The sequence below is a fragment of the Trachemys scripta genome, chromosome 17, assembly GCF_013100865.1.
Source record: "Trachemys scripta elegans isolate TJP31775 chromosome 17, CAS_Tse_1.0, whole genome shotgun sequence".
NCBI lineage: Eukaryota > Metazoa > Chordata > Testudines > Emydidae > Trachemys > Trachemys scripta.
The window spans coordinates 12,543,074-12,563,619 of NC_048314.1; the positions used below are offsets into that span (position 1 = coordinate 12,543,074).

At 44.1% G+C, this 20,546-nt stretch overlaps 1 protein-coding gene across 9 annotated transcripts in view; it reads left to right on the top strand.

Annotated features, from left to right (window-relative positions):
• Positions 1-20,546, top strand: part of LOC117867266 (collagen alpha-1(XXVII) chain B-like) — a 261,780-nt gene that overhangs the window by 95,295 nt on the left and 145,939 nt on the right. For all 9 annotated transcript variants that reach the window (XM_034752150.1, XM_034752151.1, XM_034752154.1 and 6 more), the window contains 5 exons: positions 4,448-4,492; positions 5,349-5,402; positions 10,184-10,228; positions 13,220-13,273; positions 14,574-14,618. In XM_034752150.1, coding sequence (XP_034608041.1) covers positions 4,448-4,492; positions 5,349-5,402; positions 10,184-10,228; positions 13,220-13,273; positions 14,574-14,618 — 243 coding nt within the window. The remainder of the gene's footprint in view (positions 1-4,447; positions 4,493-5,348; positions 5,403-10,183; positions 10,229-13,219; positions 13,274-14,573; positions 14,619-20,546) is intronic.

Consider the following 20,546-nt stretch of genomic DNA (forward strand, 5'->3'; position numbering starts at 1 on the left):
GGATAGGAGAGCAAATGTAATTGTTTTCATATACTCTTCTCTGTTATTTCAGTGCTATTTAAAGAGTATTGCAGCAGGTAAACACTGTCACATACCAGCTAGCCTTAGAATGCATGAGCTTTTTCAGTCCTAGCTATGATTAACTTCGGACAGTGCTAAGCACAGGTTAATGTGAAGAAACACATTTGAAACACCCCCCAAGTTAGCCATAATAGTGAAGAGTATATTTAATAGGATGCAACAATAATATACGGTCTGTGTATTTAACTTGACAGCTATTCATTTGGCTTTATATATAAAAACATTGTGATGCATGGTGCAGACTTTAGCTCAAGGCTTGTTACTTATAGTCTCCAGATCTTCCTCTACTCTTGCTGTAATTGTGGCTAGTAGGAAATCTTATGAAGCAATCAAATTCCCGAATTTTCTAGATTTGCCTTATCTAAAAGAAGCTTTAATACTCGATATTTTTTTGAGGGGAAGAGGAGGAGCTAAAATGTTCCTTATTTTTCTAATGTAATCTCTATGGGAGGATTTTTGGAAAGGGATCTTGCAAGGAACTTTATGAATGTAGCTCAAAAGATCTGTGACTTTTTGAGGGTATCTTTCTGTCTGTGGGGGAATCTCTCCTCATAGCATGAACAATGCTCTTTGATTTTTCTGACCCTAGTGATAGGCTCTGATTTGGATTTGAGATGCACAAGTCACTAACTCTCCTATGCCTGCGTAGATTCTGATTCTAAAATCTAAATCAGGTCCTTGTTGTGATCTTTAGGTGGGAGACCATTTCCTCCTTTGGGATGGAGTTTTTGTGCCTTAGGCATAGATTTATTTTGAAAGGGACATCTCCTTCATTTAGTACCAATTTTGTTACTGTTTATTATCTGTAGAGCACCAAATCTGGGCTTGGCAACTCATGAGATATAAATAATGAGGTAGTCCCTCCGCTGCATAAGGTGACAGTCTAAACGAGACAGAAAAAGGGAAACTTCTGTATTGCCATGAAGTGATTTGCTCTCTCTTGGACAGATTGACTTCCAAGTCCTAGTTCAGCTACTTGCGTCCCAGAGTTTTGTGCATCAAGAAACTTTTAAAAGAGGAGCAAGAGCCTGCGCTCAGATTTGTTTGAACGTCAGGAACCCGGAAACTTTAAATCTTGACCTTTGCAGCTATGTCTCCTGACAGAGCCTATCCTATGGAGAGGACTGAAAAGGGGCCCTTTTATTTCTCTGGGATAGGAAAGAGGAGACAGCCTCCTAGTATAATTTTTGGCTAGCTGTTCAACTCTCAGAAATGGTGCCCGGCTGATGGCAAGTTGAAAGCATGTTTCAGGTACCCAGCCTGGGATTCCAAGACACTAACTTCAGGGTATCTATATGAAGATGCTGGGCAAGGAGGTTGTTGTACAATACTTAAGCAGCCAGCTCCTTTCATTTGCCACTGATGGCACTGCCTTGCTCTTACCTCGGGATGAAGTTACTCATTCCCTTTAAGGTGTGGTTTCCCCATTCATGCCAGCCCTGTCAGAAGAAGTGGCTGGAGTGGCTGATTATGTATCGAAGCAAAGACATTACATTTTGATGTGGGGCTGCCTGGAGCCCTCTGGAATCCGTTTCGGCTCCTGCTGTTTTTCTGACACAGCTAGTCACAGTGTCAGAGCACTGGTTCCTGCCGAGTGCCCTTTGCAAAGTGACTGATGTCAGATGTGAGCCCAGGAATCAACCACAGACCCTCTGTGCCTGACTGAGGTGAAAGTCCCACATCCTCCAGGTCCCCATGGAGCAGGAAATAAAGATGGAGGGCAGAGCCAAAAGAGTGGAATAGCCTGGTGTGCTCAGTGGAAACCAATAAGCCCTAGAAACTTTTCTTCATATTTGCTTGATCAGTAACCCCCCCCCCTTACCTCTCAACTTTCCAAAACCCTGGTATGGGCACATGACCTGGGACAAAGATCTAAAACTAGCACAGGTTATTAATGCTACCGTATGGGAAAGAAACCATCACTCATCGCTGATAGCTTTGCGAACTGCAATCCTGTGTCTAACCTCCCGTTCCGAAATCAAGAAGCTACCAAAACAAATATCTCAAAAATTTACTGCTGGTACCCTTGACCCCTCTGGGTTGAGCTTTAGGGCATGATACAGAGACAGCAGGGTTAACTTCTCCCCAGGCTTGGCAAGTTCCATCTCTAGGGCATGAGACTCTCCCTGCTAGTTTAGTCCTTGAACTCTTGGTGAGTTGAGGTTACCATTTGCAATGTTGGCTTTTGTGATCTAGACTCCGCTTCACTAGGAAATGAATGGAGACAATGCCAGGTTGCCAACAGCCTATGGAATGCAACAACTTTTGGTCAGTACCTGCTTGGAGATCCATGGGTGAAAAACACTTTATCCCGTTACCTGAGCCATCAGGCCTCTTTGTAACTCTCAATAATATGATCCTGATTCAAAGCCCACTGAAGTCAGTAGAAAGCCTCCCATTGTCGTGATTAGATATTGGATCAGGCCCAGACCCTATGTTATCTAATTATGGCTTACTTCACCCCAGCCATTTGAGCTTTCAATGAAGTCCCAGTGTGTGACTTTTAGTGGCTAGAGAGAGAGAGAGACATGAAACAGGGATTTTGATGTAACAGCAGGATCAAGCATGAAAAATTGAGTCACAAGAGAGTGTGTTTCTTGAAGCCCAAATCTCTGAAATAATGAGTGAAGAGGAACGTGAAGGAGAATGGGAAGTAGCCATGGAGCTTTGTGAGGGCTGCATTCCATTGCCAGGGAGGAGTTAGGCTGCAGGTCCTAGAAGATCATATGGGAAAAATAAAAAGACAGTTGAGCAGAAGCAAAGTCCAGTCACTTGTCTGGTAAGTGACCTGAAGGGCTGAGCACTTAGCCGAAAAGGGTACCATTGTGGCTCCCAGAGAGGGAAAAATAGGTCACCTAACATGTTTGACTATACTACAGTGACATCTTTGGATCTCCAGTCCAAGACTGGGTATAAAGTTATAGATCAGGAAATAATTAACAGTTATAGCTCAGCCTGAAGGTATTTTGTTATTCCTATTTTTTTATTTAAATATTGATGTCCCCCTAAGATTGTTTTAAGTTACATTTTTCTATTTTTTGTGTCCTCCGTAATATCCCAATTATCATGTTAGTTCCTAACTAAATGTAATCTTTGCCTCTACTTTATGGAGACTAGTTTGTTTTAAATAGCTACAGTAACATAATAAAGGGAGGCAAAGAGTATAAAATCCAAGTGTGTTACTTGATATACAAAGGGAGATCTAAGTAAATCTGGAGTATGTAAACCGCAACTTAAAATGAAGGGTCTGTTTGTTGGCAGTGAAAAACATAAACTCTTTTATCCTCTAATAAAAAGATGTATCACGTAATCTGGCCAGCTGATTACCGGAATACAGTGTCCACTTCTGGTGTCCACACTTCAAAAAGAGGCTGAAAAATTGGAATAGGCTCAAACAAGAGCTACAAGAATAATCTGAGGTCTGGAAAACTTGCCTTGCAATGTGAGATTTAAGAAACTCATCCTGCTTAGCTTATCAAAGAAGTGTGAGATGACTTGATCATCTTTAAGTACCTACAGGGGAGAAGATGCCTGATAGCAGTGGGTTCTTTAATCTAGCAGACAAAGGCATAACAAGTTCCAAAGACTGAAAGTTGACGCTAGATACATTTGAATTGGAAATAAGGCAAAATAAATAAATGAGGGTAGTTGACTATTGGAACAACTTACCAAAGAATGTGATGGGTTCTCCATGTCTTGGATATCTTTCAGAAAGATCTATGTGATAACTGAACCCGATGTTACTGGACTTGATTCCGGAACTGCTGGGTGAAATTCTGTGGCCTGTTATGCAGGAGGCTAGACTAGATGACCGGAATGGTCTCTTCTGCTTTAAAATCTATGGCTGCAATCTTGACTGTATTGAAGTCTGTTGCAAAATTCCCATTGATTTCAATACAGTCAAGATTTCATCCCATGAATCTGATTTAATAGGAATTGGGGGAGAGATCATTGCAGGACACAGAGAATAAGATTAGTCAGGTAGATCATTTTGTAGATGTTTTTCCAGTTCCATTCTAAGATCGAGCCCTTCCTAATGGATGACGTTCAGGTGAAAACAAAGCAGCTTCATCTGTGATCCTGAAAATCCAGCTGCGGGTGGTGGTTATTTGCATTGCAGTAGCATTTAGAGGCCCCAACCAAGAACAAGGGTCCACTGTGTTAGGCGTACACACACATAGTAGCTGACAGCCCTAAAGAGCTTAGTCTAACACACAAAAGGTGGGAGGTGAAAAGTTAGCATGAATCATAAAACCGATTCTAGATTTGAAGGAAACTTCTCTATAGAGCTTTCTTCCCAACGGGGATGAGAAATTCAAACAAAGTTCTGATTATTTTGTTCTGTTACTCTCATATTTTTAAACAGGGATACAAAGGCTACCCTGGACCACCAGGTCATCCTGGAGACCAGGTGAGTGCCCCTTCCAGGTTCCACAATTTAAACTACAAAGAGGGAGGATTTAATCTCTCATCTGCTAATACCCTGAAATCAGACTGAGTCAGTTACCAAGCTGTTCAGTGCAATTAAAGTGCTTTTTCGGAGCCAGCCTGATACAGAGACGATTTATGCAGCTAACTCCCGTGCTAATCGGGAGTTATGCACATACATTAACCAAACATCAGTGGGGGTAGGGAGAAAGGAAGGACTTAGTTAAGCTTCTAATTTATTTGCAACCTTTATTGCCCAAAGTTGTGCAAGTTTATGCAATGGAAATAGGGGCAGATTTATACTCCTTCTTTTTTCTTTGCATTAAGTTTTCAGCTGGAGTTTACTAACTAACTGCATCATACTAAGTACTTGACTGTAATTCACCTTCCACCCCCTTTTTTTATTTGGATCAGTCTGATGTTTGCAGTAAAATAGCAATGAATAGCAAGGCCTGTTAGAGATGATGTTAAAGGATATTATACATGAATCCAATCAAAGAAGTTTGGCAGAGCTTTCCCCCTAGTAAAACAGTTCCATCTGCCAGAGATATGGATGCAGCCTTACACCTTCTCTTAGCCTCCTTGTTCCAAACTATCTGCAGGTTTCTGTGGAGGGGTGGGAAGACAGCAATGCTTGCTTTATGCCTAGATCCTGTTGAGTTGGCTTCTGTAGCCTTTTCTTCTTCTTCAATTTATTCCTCTGCCTTTTTTAATCTAATTTTTCTTTCTCTTTATAAATCTGAAACAAGTTCATTTGCAACCCCCCACCCCCAAGGTGAAGCAGCTAAAATCTAATAGGCTGTAGCACTAACCTCATCTTTATGTGCTTTTCTTTTAAGGGTGAACGCGGACCAGATGGGAGCCCAGGTGCCAAAGGTTATCCTGGCAGGCAGGTGCAGTAAATCTTACCGTGCTGTGCACAGAGTAGGGATTTGGGTATGCAGGTAGATATAAGCATACCCCACTAAATACGGTGCTTATGCCTTGGAATGTGTTGGTTTATTTTTGTTTGTTTTTCCCCCCTTAGAATAAATAATGTGGTACTTTCTGATTTGTTAGTGAACATTCAGGTTCTTAGAAATCGTTCTGTTCCTTGTGATCGTTGTCTTTTAAAAACAAAAGCACACTCATCTGACAAATTGATGTGATCCCTGCAGAACCTGTTCCATATAGCTTCACTTTCTCCTTCTAGACCTTATCTTTGGAACTATGCTCACTATGGCCCAGGTTGTTCTCTGCAGCTCCCTGAGTGTGCCAGTGGGGAGACAGCAAGGAGCCGCCATGCCCTTTCCTTCTGCCCCTGCACAAGAGCCAGGTGCAATGGCAGATGCAGGAACAAGTCTTCTCTGTGGTCCCTGGAGTGCAAGACATCTCCCTGTCCACTTTGCAATGCATGTCACCCCAGGAATGGCCCAAGCGGAGGAGGCTTTTACCCCTTCATTCAAAGGGAAGGAGTGCGGCATCTTTAACAATATTCGTCCTTCCAAGTGTCAGTCGGGCACTGGAGTTACATACGTGTTAGAAAAATGAACAGAGAACCTGGCTAGCTGAACATCCCTTCCCTCAGTTGCTCAACTTTCACTCTCTTAGCTCATGGGATGCCGTCATTTTAATCCGTTCTCCGGTCATCACAGTGTCTTCTGTGGTGGGCAGGATCTGAACTTGCAAGATAAAAACAAGGAAAATCTGACCATGTTTCTTCAGATCTACTTTATTAATCATAAAGAGATGAGAAGGGGGCATATGCCCATATCCTACCTACCTGCTGTTTGCAGATCACTTTTAATACCTAATATCAAATAGGAGAAAAACCTAAGACCGAAGTCTAATGAAAATAAAAGATAGCGATTAAAGCCTGCAGCAAACTCTACCTATGAAGCGTTGTCTGCTCAGCCTTTTCCTAGAGGGACTATGGAAACAGGGTCAATCTGTTTTTGAAGATCCCTTGAGGAAGTGACTACTAGCTAGTCCCTCATATCCTACTGTACAGCACTAGAGGACAATGATTAGCCATAGGAAACTCACCCATGCTACCTGATCCATAGCCCTCCACCTCCAGCATATTTACAGCCTGCCAAAGCTGAGCCACAATATACACCTCTACCCCGATATAAGGCGACCCGATGTAACATGAATTCAGATATAACGCTGTAAAGCAGTGCTCCGGGGAGGCGGGGCTGCGCACGCCGGTCGATCAAAGCCAGGTCGATATAACGCGGTTTCACCTATAACGCGGTAAGATTTTTTTGGCTCCCGAGGACAGCGTTATTTCGAGGTAGAGGTGTAATCGCTAAACACAGTGGGTGCAGCTGGATATAGTTCTCTAGCAACGTGTCCCTGCAATTTATGGTGAAAAACAAGTTCCCGCCACTATGCTGTAGTGTGATCACCAATGTTGCCAATCATTTAAAACCTGTAAGATGGCATCCAAGACACACGTCTTGCCCAGGCTTAAAATAGAAAATCTGCTCTTTGTGTCATCAAGATCCCGTCTCTACAGCGTATGAAATCTGAGAGTTGGGTCAGTAGTATGTCCCCTGCAGAACCTACTGACTCTCTCCCAAAGATTCCCAGTAGCTGGCTTTATCCAAGTACTGGTAAATCTTCCAGCTCCCCCACAGACACGCTCGCTGGACATTGTATCATAGAGCGTGGCAGTGGATGTGAACAATGGAGGAAAATTCTTCCAGTCTCTCCTACATCTTGTATCCAAATGCATCTAATGGAGACTTCCATTTACCTAGCCTAATAAAAATTCCATAGAGAGACACTGTGAACCTGTTTGGCTTATCCTAGCAGTTCCTTTACAGGCATGAACGCTATAGATTCACAGGCTACGGTGGGGATAATCCAAGAGCAGGAGTGCCAAATGTCTCTCGGACCAGGTGGGCCAGCACTCCACATCAGTTTACTTTTGCACGCCAATCCTGTCCCGCTGTGAGCTGCAGTAAGCAAACAGTCCTGCAGCACAGTAGAATGTGTAGGCGGAGCTGACTGCAAAGAGGAATAGACTAAAGAGACAGAAGAAAACTGACTCTCTGGCCTTTATACTCTGAAAAATGTGCCAGAAGCCCTTTATGTGTGCAAGATGTTGCAGAGGGAAATAGATCAGGCTCAGGCACTTTATTTACTAACTGCTCTAGAATGATGCATGCTCTAGAATGATGCATGCTCTAGAATGCCTGGAATTAATGTAGAGAATATGCCCAGGGGCATGAGGCTCCAGCTGGGACTGTCAGCTGATCCTCCATCGCCATGGCCCTGGTCCTGCAAAATTTTATTCACACAAGGTCAGTCACCAAGATTTTCAAAACTGAGCGCTTTAGAGCCAGGCTCCCAAGTCTGTATTTAGAAACCTAAAGAAGAGTCTGATTTTTCAAGAGCGCGGAGCAGCTGGCAGCGCCTCCTGCTGATTTGTAGAATTAGTCCCGTGAGTTAGGGTTTGCAGGATTGGGTCCAGAATGAGTCACACTCTGGTCATACAGGTCTGAACATAGCCATGTATCTCAAGGGGAAAAATCCCATGTAAACACTAGGAAATGCAATTATTAGTGTTGTCTCGTGGTTAGTCACCATACTGAGCTTAATTTTAGACATTGTACCTAGCCCTACTGGGGGTATGTCTACTCTGGAACTGCAACATGTAATTACCCACACTAGCTCTGATTCAACTAGTGTACTAAAAATAGAAGTGTAGCCATGGTGCTGGGAGCAGTGGGACAGGTTAGCTGCCCCGAGTGCAGTCCCAATCCAAGACCCTAGCTACAAGAGCTGCCCCTCCTGCCGCTCGTACTGCCATGGCTACACTTCTATTTTTAGTGGGTATGTCTACCTGAGATGGAAATTACACTTTCCAGCTCTAATGTAGATATACACTGGTAGGCTTGTACTGTGTGATCACTTTCATATGACTCCAAACAGATGCAGAGTTGTTAGTCTATTAATAATAAGCTAGTACAGATATCAGATGAAACTTTCTGCATTCACACATCTTAAGAGTGAATATGAACAACCGAGGGTCCATTTAGCATATTCCAGAATACAGTACTGATAGCATTCTAGAGATACCCAAGTCTGTGAATCTCAGGCATAATGTACAGACTAATGCACTGGAGAATACAACCAGTAGGAGAGACAGAGGTATTTTTATGAACCTAAATGTGAATGTTACATTCCCGCCCTTTGCAAGGCTCATGAGAGACTTGTACACCAGAACATCATGTGAGAGCATCTGTTCATCAGTCCAACCAACATAATAACCATTTGAGCTATGGTGAACTGACAAGGTTAGGGGATGCTGTTTAATGGGTTCACAGGGTCTTACTCCCAATCGCATATGCTCTATAAAGTATTTGTCCCCAGGTACATAGAAAACAAAAGTACTTTTAAAATGTAGTTATGGTCAAGAAAGTGGCTCTGAAAAATGGCACCACCTTATTCAAGGGATCTAAATCTTGTGTGTTTTCAGTCAGTTCTCCCTACTGACTAAAATTTTACTATTTGTTACTTCTGTCAGCTGTGCTGGCTCTGCAGTGCTATGGGAGAGGGAGCTTGGCTCTATTTTGCTTCGCGCATCACAGGCAGAATTGTTAACAATGTTCCGATGGCAGAAATCTTCTACTGGCGACTATGTGTGAGCCAGAAAGAGCACGGCTTGACTTTCAGATCCCAGGTCGAATGTGCAGAGCTGCCAGTTGAAGAAAAAATAAACCCGTCCTTGTTACTGGTAAACTAGATAAATTTGGTCTGGAAGCTGGTGAAAGGCAATAAACATGGAAGCTCGTTATTATGCAATTTTTATAGGGCCTCTTTTCAGAGTAGAGCCCGGCTTAAGGGAAGGGCAATGGGTACAGAAATACAATGAGATGTATTTTGAATTCTTTCCCAGCTTCCAATGCTCTGGATAGAACCTGCCCAGTGTAACTAATTTTACAGATGTCATAAGGCTGATCCTCCTTCACTTGAAGCCCAATGGGAGTTTTAGTAGTGACTTCAAAAGGAGCATGAATGGGCTAGAAAAGTGGGTGAATTGATTACAAGTCTTTCCACTATTGAAAGTAAAGAGGGTCATTCACTACTTGGAGTTCAAAAATTTAAAATACCTTTCTAACCATATACTGCAACTGTAGGCCTGATCCATAGGCTGCTGAAGCCAGTGGGAGTCTTTCCATTGTTTTCAATAGGTTTTGGATCGGGCCCCATCTAGATTCCCCTCCCAGGAATTAAAGTATGTTTGACAGTGCAATCAGCGGCCTTCTTGTCTGTATGGTTCATTGACGCACACTCAATCCCACCTTCTGATGAGTGCCACTGTCTACATGGTGTCGCTTTACATTGCAACTAGCATTTGATTGCAATTTACTAGCATCCCACTATGTTAACCTCTCCAGTCTTATGACCAAAAATCTCCATTCTAGTTCCAGTGTTCTGGGTCTCCGAGAGTGAGCGCCTGTGTTTTAGAAGATTCCCGTTTTGCAGAGTCATCAATTCACAACAATTAGGGATTTGTTCCTCCTCTCCCCACCACCTCCCATTCTCCCATATTGATACCCCTTGGGATAGTTGTGAAATCATCTGAACCATCCTGGGATAGTGCTGTAAATATGGCACTGCTCGTTAGGATTTATATTAAAGCCTCTCCACATTTGTCTTTGTTTTTTCTCTTGTGTTTCAGGGTTTACCAGGACCAATAGGTGAAGCTGGTCCAAAAGGCAGTCGGGTAAGTGAGCCATTTTTTACCTTGTCTTTCTCTTTCCTCTCTCCCCCCGTTCCATCCCCCAGTGTCTGTCGCTCCTTGTGATCAACTTTGCAACCCTAATATAAGGGTCTTATTTTTATTACATAGAGCTCATTAATTAACTGATGCATCATTAAATCCCCAATTGGTTTAAAACTGTACCAAAGCCAATGGAGCAACTGTGCTGCAAAGTTAACCCTTTCAAAGCCCAAAGAATTGGAGAGGAAACAAAGAAATCCAAATCTCAAAGGATTGGTCTCCCTACAACTTCGGTCTCGGTGAGGCCTCTCTAGCTTCGTCAAACACGCTGGTTCAGCCACTCCAAATACTTTGAAGAGGGGTTGTTCCAGACATAGGCTGGTCCTGAGTTTTATAAGCAGAGAAATTTGGAATTGATTTTACATCTTTGTGCATAACAACAAGCCAACATCTTGAAGCCATATGCAAATGAGAACGTTAATATCCCTGCATGGGTTTGCTCGTCAGCTGGAGCTCTGGGGATTCCCGCTGGCTGAAGGATGAGTTAAGAATTAAAACTGCATTTAATCACCTTCTGCTCTTCAAATACAATTAGAAATCCATAGTGATCCTCTGAGCCAATAAAAATGCTCCTCTCCTGACCATGTGGTCCTTTCTCCATGAACAGTAAATGCAACCAGCTGTCTTCCATCACTCGAAAAATTGCAAGCAATAAACAAAAGCTGACTCCATAGCTAACTTTATTCCTGTGGTAGGGAAAGGGGTGGGAGGAAGGATCGCTGCTTAATGTACTACGGTAGACACAGATCTGTGATAGCACAGCTTACGTCTCTCTATTTCTGATGCACCCATTTAACTAGAATAACCAGGATCTTTTGCTAGAGAATTGTGTGACTTATGCTACAGTAGGAATTCAGCATTCATACGGGTATTTACGGTGTTCAATCCAGGATAAGACCCTTGAAAATTATCATTCATTTGCTACTCCTAAATGTCTAGGACTGAGATTAAAGCCACTTAGGAGAATTGGACCTCTAATTTCCATTACAATTAATGGGAACTTAGTCTTGATGTTTCTTAGCCCAGATATAGACTATTTTATGGCTGAAAGAGCCTGAATTGTTCACCACTTCAGGCCCTCCTTCCCCCACTGCTTTTTCATGGGAAATGTGGGGAGATGTGAAGGTGGCTGCTTTGTGACTCAGGATGAGAGGATGAACAGCGAGTTGGATGGCTGGGCTCCGTCTGTGTGGTTGTATCATCTCACAGCGAGTACTAACTAGTTGAAATACTGAAGTGGTGTGGGATAGTGATCTGATGGGCTCCTAGAGAGTCTCAGAGGCTTATTGAGATGGGCCAGCGGATAGATTTGGGGAGTGGGAAGGAGGAGGGATGGGAGAAGTTCAGTGTCAGTGTTTGAATTTTGTTCTATGGCGACACAAGTTTTAGGAAATCATTGTGGTGGCTTACCTGTTAAAATTTACTTCTGCTTGATGCTATGCAGTTGACAGAAAGAGTCCTGTGCAAAGGAGCAATGCACAAGGTAACGTTTTGTTTTAATCACTGCGTTCAGCAAATTAAGCACGAGTCTCCAGGTACTGCAAGTGAAAGGACATATAGCATTTATGCAGCAGCTTTTACCCAGGCAGGAGCCCAGAGCACAGAAGAAATATTGCAGAACTGAATATCTGACTATCGCTACTGAGCTGAGATGGAGCAGCTTTTACGATACACTGGGGTTTAATGAGGAAGAGGAGACTCTTCTGATCAAAGTTAGATAGCGGAGGAAACGTAGGCATGTAGAAGGCCGAGCCATTGGGCATTAGCTATTAGGAAGCTTAATGCAGACACAGATCAGCATGCAAAGGCTCTGCAATTTCAGAGTGGGACCATGGTGCCTGAGGGGAGGGCAAGGAGTCTGCTGAAAGGCTCATGGAGGTATTTGGCATGGTGGGCCTGGTATTTGTAAGTGGTCTGGCTAGAATCTGCACCACAAGGTGCCCTACGGAGCGTGAGAGACAGGATCCAGCAGGAAGAGGAGGGAGCAGATGTTGATAAATCGAAGAGGGTTCAGAGAAGAGCCATGAGAACGATTAAAGGATTAGAAAACTTGCCTTACAGTGATAGAGGCAAGGAGCTCAATCCGTTTACCTTAACGAGGAGAAGATTAAGGGTTGACTTAATTACAGTCTATAAAGCACCTACACGGAGGACAAACATTTAATAATGGGCTCTACAATCTAGCTGAGAAAGGTATAACGCGATCTCATGGCTGGAAGCGGAAGCTAGACAAATTCCGACAGGAAAGAAGGTGTAAATTTGAAATCCTGAGAGTAATTAACCGTTGGAACAATTTATCAAGGGTTGCAGTGGAATCTCCATCACTGACCATTTTTAAATCAAGATTGGATGTTTTTCTAAAAGATCTGCTCTAGGCATGATTTAGGGGCAGTTCTGTGGCCTGTGTTATACAGGCGGTCAGACTAGATGATCACAATGGGCTTCTGAGCTTGGAATCTATGAATCTAGGAAGGGAAGGATGAGCTTCAGGGACTCTGCGGGGAGAGGAGGAAAGGAGGACCAGGTATGAGGCTGACAGGAGGAGAAACAGAATGAGAAACCTTCAGGGGGACCAGGCCCTCCCATAGAGATCTCTGTTTGACGTAGCATACAAATGACCGTGGTTGTAACTCTTGCTAACCTGAAACCCAGCTCCATTTCTCTCAGGTACAATCAGAGCCAGCCCAGGTAATGGTCCATCCAGCTGGCTTCTTCCTGCATGGAGTCCTCATGATCCCTGGTGTGAGGGTATGTGCCCTTGGACTACATCGTGGAAGCCAGCACCATGCAGTCCATGGGCATATACACTTGCCTCAAGGTTTATCTCATCACGGCTGCCATAGACCAGCGCTGGAGGACGTTCTTCTGTTCAGGCAGGATGGAATAACTGCTGAAGGGAAATGTATTTGACTTCTTGTTTCTTCTTTCTCTTAGGGGTATATTGGTCTCCCAGGATTATTTGGGCTGCCAGGGCCTGATGGAGAACGAGTGAGTATTTTGTGAGGAAAACCCTGGCCTTCTGTCTCTAGAATATCCGTCACCCAATTTCTTCTATACCTATTGCAACCTCTTCTGGTCATGACTCTGTGGTCTACTCCCTCACTCTGCGTGCTCTTAAAAGAACAGGCAAGAATGCCTAATACTGAGACAGAGAGACGGTTATCCTCTTCAGCATGCTCCTTGCCTTGTGTGGGAGAGATGGTTATCCTCTTCAGCATGCTCCTTGCCTTGTGTGGGAGATGGACCTTTGTGCAGTACGTTAATGAGCAGCACAGGAAACTGGGTTCCAGGAAGGTGACCCATTGCTATTCATAAAGTAGAGGGGAGTGTTCAGGTGGATTATATTTTCCATTGTTGACATGATTATTTTTTTTCTTTTGGTCCATCTCAATGGAAGAAAAGCAAATGCTTAAGGGAAAAATCCTTCCTTCAGCCTGGGACAAATGTTTTTCCAAATTAACTAGTGGATTTGGAGTGCCGAACTGGAAATGCCTTCAAGGAGCCCGATTCTCAGACGGCAGCTGCTTGTCCCTTTTTGCAGTTGGGCTCCTTTCAGATATCTCCAGATGGGCAAGCTAAAGTTGAGGCATCCAGTGTGACTGGTCACTTTTGAAAATCCCTGTCCCCTCACCCCATCTTTTCCCTTACAGCTTCCATACTTTCCAAACCTTTGATTCCGATTTGAAAGAGTCACACGGGACCTTCCTTTCCTCTCTTCTCTTCTAACCCAAGCCCTTTTAAAAACAGTGCCCTTTCACTTCCTTACCATCCACACAGTAAAGGGCCCACTCTTCTCCTCCCCCCACCCCCAACCAGATCTCCTAAGGATGAAAATTGATTCTTGTTTTCACTCCACCTGATTGGCAGATACAGACTCCAGAAACAAGAGAAACTCCTTGGGCGTGTGTGTGCTTGCATGGGAGGGACTCTAATGCTCCGGAGGGGCTGATTTAATGCTCATAGAACTAAATAAGAAACATAAACAGAAGCTCTCTAGTGAGTGTCTTGGCTGAAGCCTTCATTTGATTCCAGGCCAGTAGCTTAATTACTGCTAAGCACAGCCTTAGCCTGCTGCCCTTGGGTGTGGACGGTGCTTCTCTCTGCACTGTGGGGAGGTTATAGTGAATGGGTTACGGTTAATTCTCTTCCCACTCTCCCTTGCTCTCACAGCTGATTGCAAATAGCCAACATCTTGATTTCTCCACAATGCCGCAGTTATTAGCCTGTTTTTTGTTTGTTTGTTTTCCCATTCAGACCTATTTTTTTTTCTGTGTGTTTTTCCTTACAGGGTATCCCTGGAGTTCCTGGGAAGAGGGGCAAGATGGGTAGGCCGGTAAAGTTTTTCCTCGTCTATTATGCAGACTTTGTTGAATGAAACTGGAAACATAATACTTCCTGCTGCCTGGTTCTTTTCTGTAACTTCTGGTGGGAGCTAAATGGGGAGATCAAAGATCTCCTGATACCTTTCCATTTCTCTTGCTTGTACCCCCCCCCCCTTCAGACAATGCCATATACACAAGTGCATTTTGTATAGCAGCAAATTCTGTCCATGAAATTCTTTATGGAGTTAATCAGCTCCATTGTTTTATTGTTATGAAGGGATAATCGCTCTGGGTGGAGGGGAAGTTTGAGATCTAGATGAGAGAGAGAAGAAATATTTTCAGGAGAGTAGATGAAGCCTAGAGTTGCAAGAAGGGTGTTCCAGATGGCAGGCACAGCCTAGGACAAGGCTCTTGCACTATCACTGGCCAAATTGTGTAGCAGGGACAGTGGAGAAAAGTGCGAGATGAACGGGGGAAGCAGAGATGGGAGGAAAGGTAAGACTCATGGGACGGTATCCCGAAATGAATGTGGAGCAGATGAAGTTGTTTGAAAGCACAGGGACTGGGTGAGTTGGTGTAATGACTCTTCCCCGTATGTGAGAGAAAGCCGGCAGCTGTGTTCTGCCCAGTCTGGAGAGCTGACGCTCGGGGAGTTCCATTAGCCCGTTTGCTCCTGCTTACTTTTGGCTGTGATCTGTCATGCATCCCTTTGTAGTGGATATGTTCCCACTTTCCCATATCTGCTCTCCAGCACTGTTATGCCATCACTTGGCTTATTCCCTTTTCTGCTCTCTCCCCTGCCTGTGTTTGCCTTGCCAGGTCTGTTACACTGTTGGCAGATGTACACGTGGTGTCATTCTAGCCCTCTGACAATCCATGAGCAGGCTTGTTCTTACATTCTTATATTCAGTGCCTTGTGTTTCACCTAGTGTACGTTTCTGCTCTGTGCCCCTGTCACTGTCATGCTTCCTTGTAAATTGTCGCTTTACCCACGTGCAGAAAAATCCACCACTCCCCCTCCCTCGTCCTTGCATGTGAACATGTGCTTTCTAGGAGTCCCACGCCTACCACTTGCTGCTGTTCTCACAGTAAAAGCTATGCAAACATCCTGACAATTCTACATTCATCCCTGTTGACTGTTCATCTCTTGGAGGGGGCAAGGGGTAGAAAAAAATTGCCAAGTTTTCCTATAGTTTCGTAGAACCTTAGTTACATCAAAAACCACTATGATGAATAACTGCAAAGAATCAGTTGAAACTCTGACTCATTGACCAGAATAAAATAAACAAGGCAACCGTCGTTAGGTACAGGGATCTGGTCAGGGTTTCTGGGCTCTGATGTGTTTCCACATACAGTGTGCTGTACGCTCAACACATTCCAGCTGTTTGGGTTGTTTTGTTTTGGTTTTTGGGGGGGGGTGTTTTGGTGATCTTCCACATGGAAGTCTTTGCCTAATGGTCACTGTTACAAACACAATGTTCCCCCGAGGGCCGCGGGATTCTCTCTCGCAAATGCGTATGCGCTTAGGCTGTGATTTTCAAAGGCCATAGGGGAGTTAGGTACTGAAGCCCTACTGAGCTGAGTAACTCATTCTTAGACTTCTGGTGAAACCTCCAGCCCCATTCCCATGATGGGATATCGAGAATTTATCAGAAATCTTGAACGTTCTGTTCTGTTCCAGTTCTAATGCTGCACTCTTTGCTGCAGGATCCCCAGGCCCAGATCCTCAAAAACAGTTCGTGGGAGTTAGGCACCTAAATATCCTCTCAGGCCCTGAGCCTGAGTACTTTCCAGGCTTGCATTAAGGATTGCTAATGATTATCTACTTCCATAGCGTTGTGAGACACAGAGAGGCTAAATGACTTTCCCAAGGTTACAGACAAATTGCTGGTGGAGCTGAGAACAGAACTCTGACTGCCGCTCCAGTGCCTTATCTACTAGGCCGTGCTGCCCTTCAGCATATCTGCACTGTCAGTGGGCCCACTTCAATTTTGTCCATTGCTTCCCTGGTCTGGTAGGTTCTCTGTAGCTGTGCTTGTACTGTCTGTTTGGGTTGCTTGTCATTGCAGTACTGGACCTCTATAGATTAAGTGCGGGAAGTTTTGTATGTTACACTGTGAGCCTCCCAGGATGATGTAAGTGTGTAAAGATTAAAATAGACAAACTGGACATGAGTCAGGTTTTGAAACCGTTCCAGGGGAGTTGAGCTGTGTGGAGCTGTAAGGAACATGGTGAATCTGTCCAGAAAACAGCCATTCAGCTGTCTCTTCCTCCTCCTACTGCACTCCTCCTACCGTGCATCAGAAACACACTAGATGAGTGTACTTAGAAAGTGTGTGGGCAGCAAGGAGTGCCGTAGAACAGGAGAGGAGGTCTGGGGCATTGTGCGGGGAGAGTTACTATTAAAATACCATGTACTAGGAAGACTGGAATAACATGCCTCTATAATGTCTCGAGGACGGCTGCCTTTTATAGAGGCAGGCTGGAGCCTGGGAACCCAAGTGGCTGTTACTAAACCTTCATCCTTGCCAATGCACTGACTAAGAGTGAGGGGGTTTTTATGGTGCTCAGATGGGCAACTGGCCATGAGGCCCTGGCAAGAGAAAGAAGGGGGTGAAATTGTAACTTTATTGGCCCGATGGTGGAATGCGCACAGTTCCAGATGCACAAAGGAAGTAGGGGCAGAGTGAGAGATAAAAGGCTTTGGCTTTATCTTTGTATGAGCGAGGGGCAAGCTGGCCAGAACTCCTCTTCACAAGGGAGATGTCGTTGGTCAGGGTGGAGCAGGCAGTCTGTGTAATATCTTTGCCTAGAGGAGTCTATGGCTCTCCACCTTTACCAGCGCCCTGGGAAGAATCTCTCACTGTGTGGGATAAAGATGTCTCATCTTTGGAAGGAAGTCTGTGGGTTTTCAAGGAGAGTGAGAACAGTCTGAGGTTCTCTGATACCAAGAAAACAAAAGAAACGCAGGAGGCTCCACCTTCTATCAGGGAGATCTAGTGGCTCATGAGAGAGTTGGCTTTTAGATTACTATACAGGCTTGAAATTAGACGAAGGTTTCTGACCGTCAGAGGGGTGAAATATTGGAACGGCCTTCCGAGGGAAACGGTGGGGGCGACGGACCTGTCTGGTTTTAAGATTAAGTTAGATAAATTTATGGAGGGAATGGTTTAATGGTAAAACATAGTAGTCAAGGAAAACCAAGAAATGGTAGGTAAATTGTATAATGGCTGACAGGGGTCAGGCTGGAGACTCTTGCCTATATGCTCGGGGTCTTACTGATCGCCATATTTGGGGTCGGGAAGGAATTTTCCTCCAGGGCAGATTGGCTGAGCCTCTGGAGGTTTTTCGCCTTCCTCCGCAGCATGGGGCAGGGATCTCTAGCAGGAGGGTTTCTGCCAATTGAAGTCACCTAAAACAGGATTGGGGACTTCAACAGCAGAGTCCAGGGAAGGGGTAGGGACGGTTTTATGGCCTGCAGCATGCAGGGGGTCAGACCAGATGATCATAATGGTCCCTTCTGACCTTAAAGTCTATGAGTCTATGAGTCTATGAGTGATTGTGACATGTGGACACTGTAGGAGTTCACTAAATATATCTCGAAACCTGTGCATGGCAGAGAACACTGAATTGCACCTGAAAGCACCTGAGTTCCATTTTCAGAAGCAGCTTTGGCACTTCAACCCCTGAGCCTCTTTGGGTGTCATGCAGGAAGCTTATGCAGAAACCCATAGCTTGAAGTGAGGTTGATGAGAGGTTCTGAGAGATAGAAAATGAGTTATCTGATTCATGGAGATGAAAAGTGAATTACAAACTGTTTGAGGCAGATTATTAATCAGAAAGGGACAAGCACTCTTGTACGTAAAGAAGGACCTAAAAGCGACAAAGAAATAGGCTATAGTGCTTATGAGTCAAAATTGTAGACAAAGGATGTGCACTATTAATGGCAATTACGGTATCTGATAAGAATGAAGAGCAGGGTAAGATGAGAGGAAAATTAAAAGATCTTCCAAAGAATAATGGCATAAATTGAAGCTCATTTAAGGGTACCAGTTTTGTATGGATTTGGTATGATTTAGATCAGGACAATTTTAAATAATTGTAGCCTTGGTTCATATGGCATTGATGTCACTTGATGCTTGAAATTTTGCTGTTTAAATGCACGTGGCGTTTGAAGTAAAAAATCACTTCAGGTGCAATTCCCAATTCAAAACTCTGCAATAATTCACCCAATTCATGATCTTTAACTCTTATTAAGAATGCCTTCCTGATTTACTCATCGCCTCTCTCACAATGTTTGTCAGTGATTTGTGGCATTCACGTTCCTGTGGTGGGCTTGGACTTGGGTGTCCTTTATAAGCAAACAGTTTACATACACAGTTAAGCAAAGCTCACATTTATGTTCAGGTAGTCCAGTCCAGTAGGAGATAAGGAATCTAGCAACCTTGAGATGGAAAAAACCTGTTGCCTTCTTCTGTCTACCTTATTTCCTAGCTGTATCATGGCTGCATATTTCCTTTCAGCATATCTAGTGGCCTGTTAGTTACAAGGTGTCTATCTCAAATGATGGCACTTCATCACCTCTCTTGAGAGACCATCTCACAGTCTAACAGGATCTTGGATTCTGCAGGGGCTGGTCTTTCACTCATGAAGGGCACAAGCTGGATTTTTTTTTACTTATTTATGTATTTATTTTATTTTGACACAGATAACAGAGGGCAGGAAACAAATCCCCATGAAGTGATGGGTTAAACAAGTGTGCAAGTGAGTGTTATGGGAGAGATTTTTCTACCGACATCTCCGTTCCAAAAGGTTCCAAGTTCAGTTCGGAGAATTGCTGAACAGTTAATAGATTTGTCTGGAGTTTATTTTGATGTAGCCAAACATTTGAGATGCTCTTTCACTCTGAGACCCTGTTGCAGTCGCTGTTCCATGTTGGCATAGCAGATGTGCTAGGTGCTGTACAAATGTAATGAAAGAACAATCCCTGCTCCAAGGAGCTCACATATGAAAAGACTCAATCAGTGGATGAGATAAATTATTGTGATTGGGAGGCCAAGGTAAGAGTAAAGTGAGAACATTATCAGTACAGTAAACGGAGGTCTCAGCTCCCCACCTGCCTACCCATGCTCATCTGGTAATGTTTTGTAGACGCTTTCCCCATCCTTATTATTTTCTTTGCTCTTGTGTAGCTTGTGTGTTTGGCAAGTGATAAGCAGCTGTGTTCTGCCAGCTGTTAACAGATTGCATGTTGGGAGAGTACTTGTAATGCAACGTGCCAGCTAACCTTCAAAGAGGGAGGCTTATCAACAGTGCAGCCCCATCATCCCACTTACAAAACCTTTGGCAAGTTCCAGCGTGATAACCAAAGTGCTGCTCCCAGTGGATAATTTGACAGGTGGCTTGGATTATACAACTACCATGTAAAGAAAAAGGAATCAAACCAAATCTTCACGGTCTGTTAGACTGGTGCCATGTACCCTAAGGATGAGCATTGGTGGGAGCCTGTCAGCACAAACTATGGGGAAACAGCACAGTCCAGTGCTTGGGATACTGGACTGGCAGTCAGGAGATGTGGGTTCTAATCCACTCTCTGACGTGTTGTGTGACTTTGGGGAAAGTCACTTTCCCCCTGTGTGGCTGAGTTTCCCTGTGTGTGAAATGGGGATAATTATATCTCCTTTCCTTTGTAAAGTGCTTTAAGATCAATGGGTGGAAAATGCCACATAGGTGCAAAGTATTATTATATGAAGATACAGTGCATACGTACAAGCTGCCAGTTCTCCGGCAATCCCATGGAAGTGGCCTCAGGGTGCAACATTGTGGCAAGCTGCAGAATCCGGCATCCGTTTTGCATGAGCTGACCGCAGTTTAGGCCTGCGTGCTGGCCAACTCTCCGCTTGTAACATGATGGTGCCCTTCTTGCCAGGGTGTTTTTC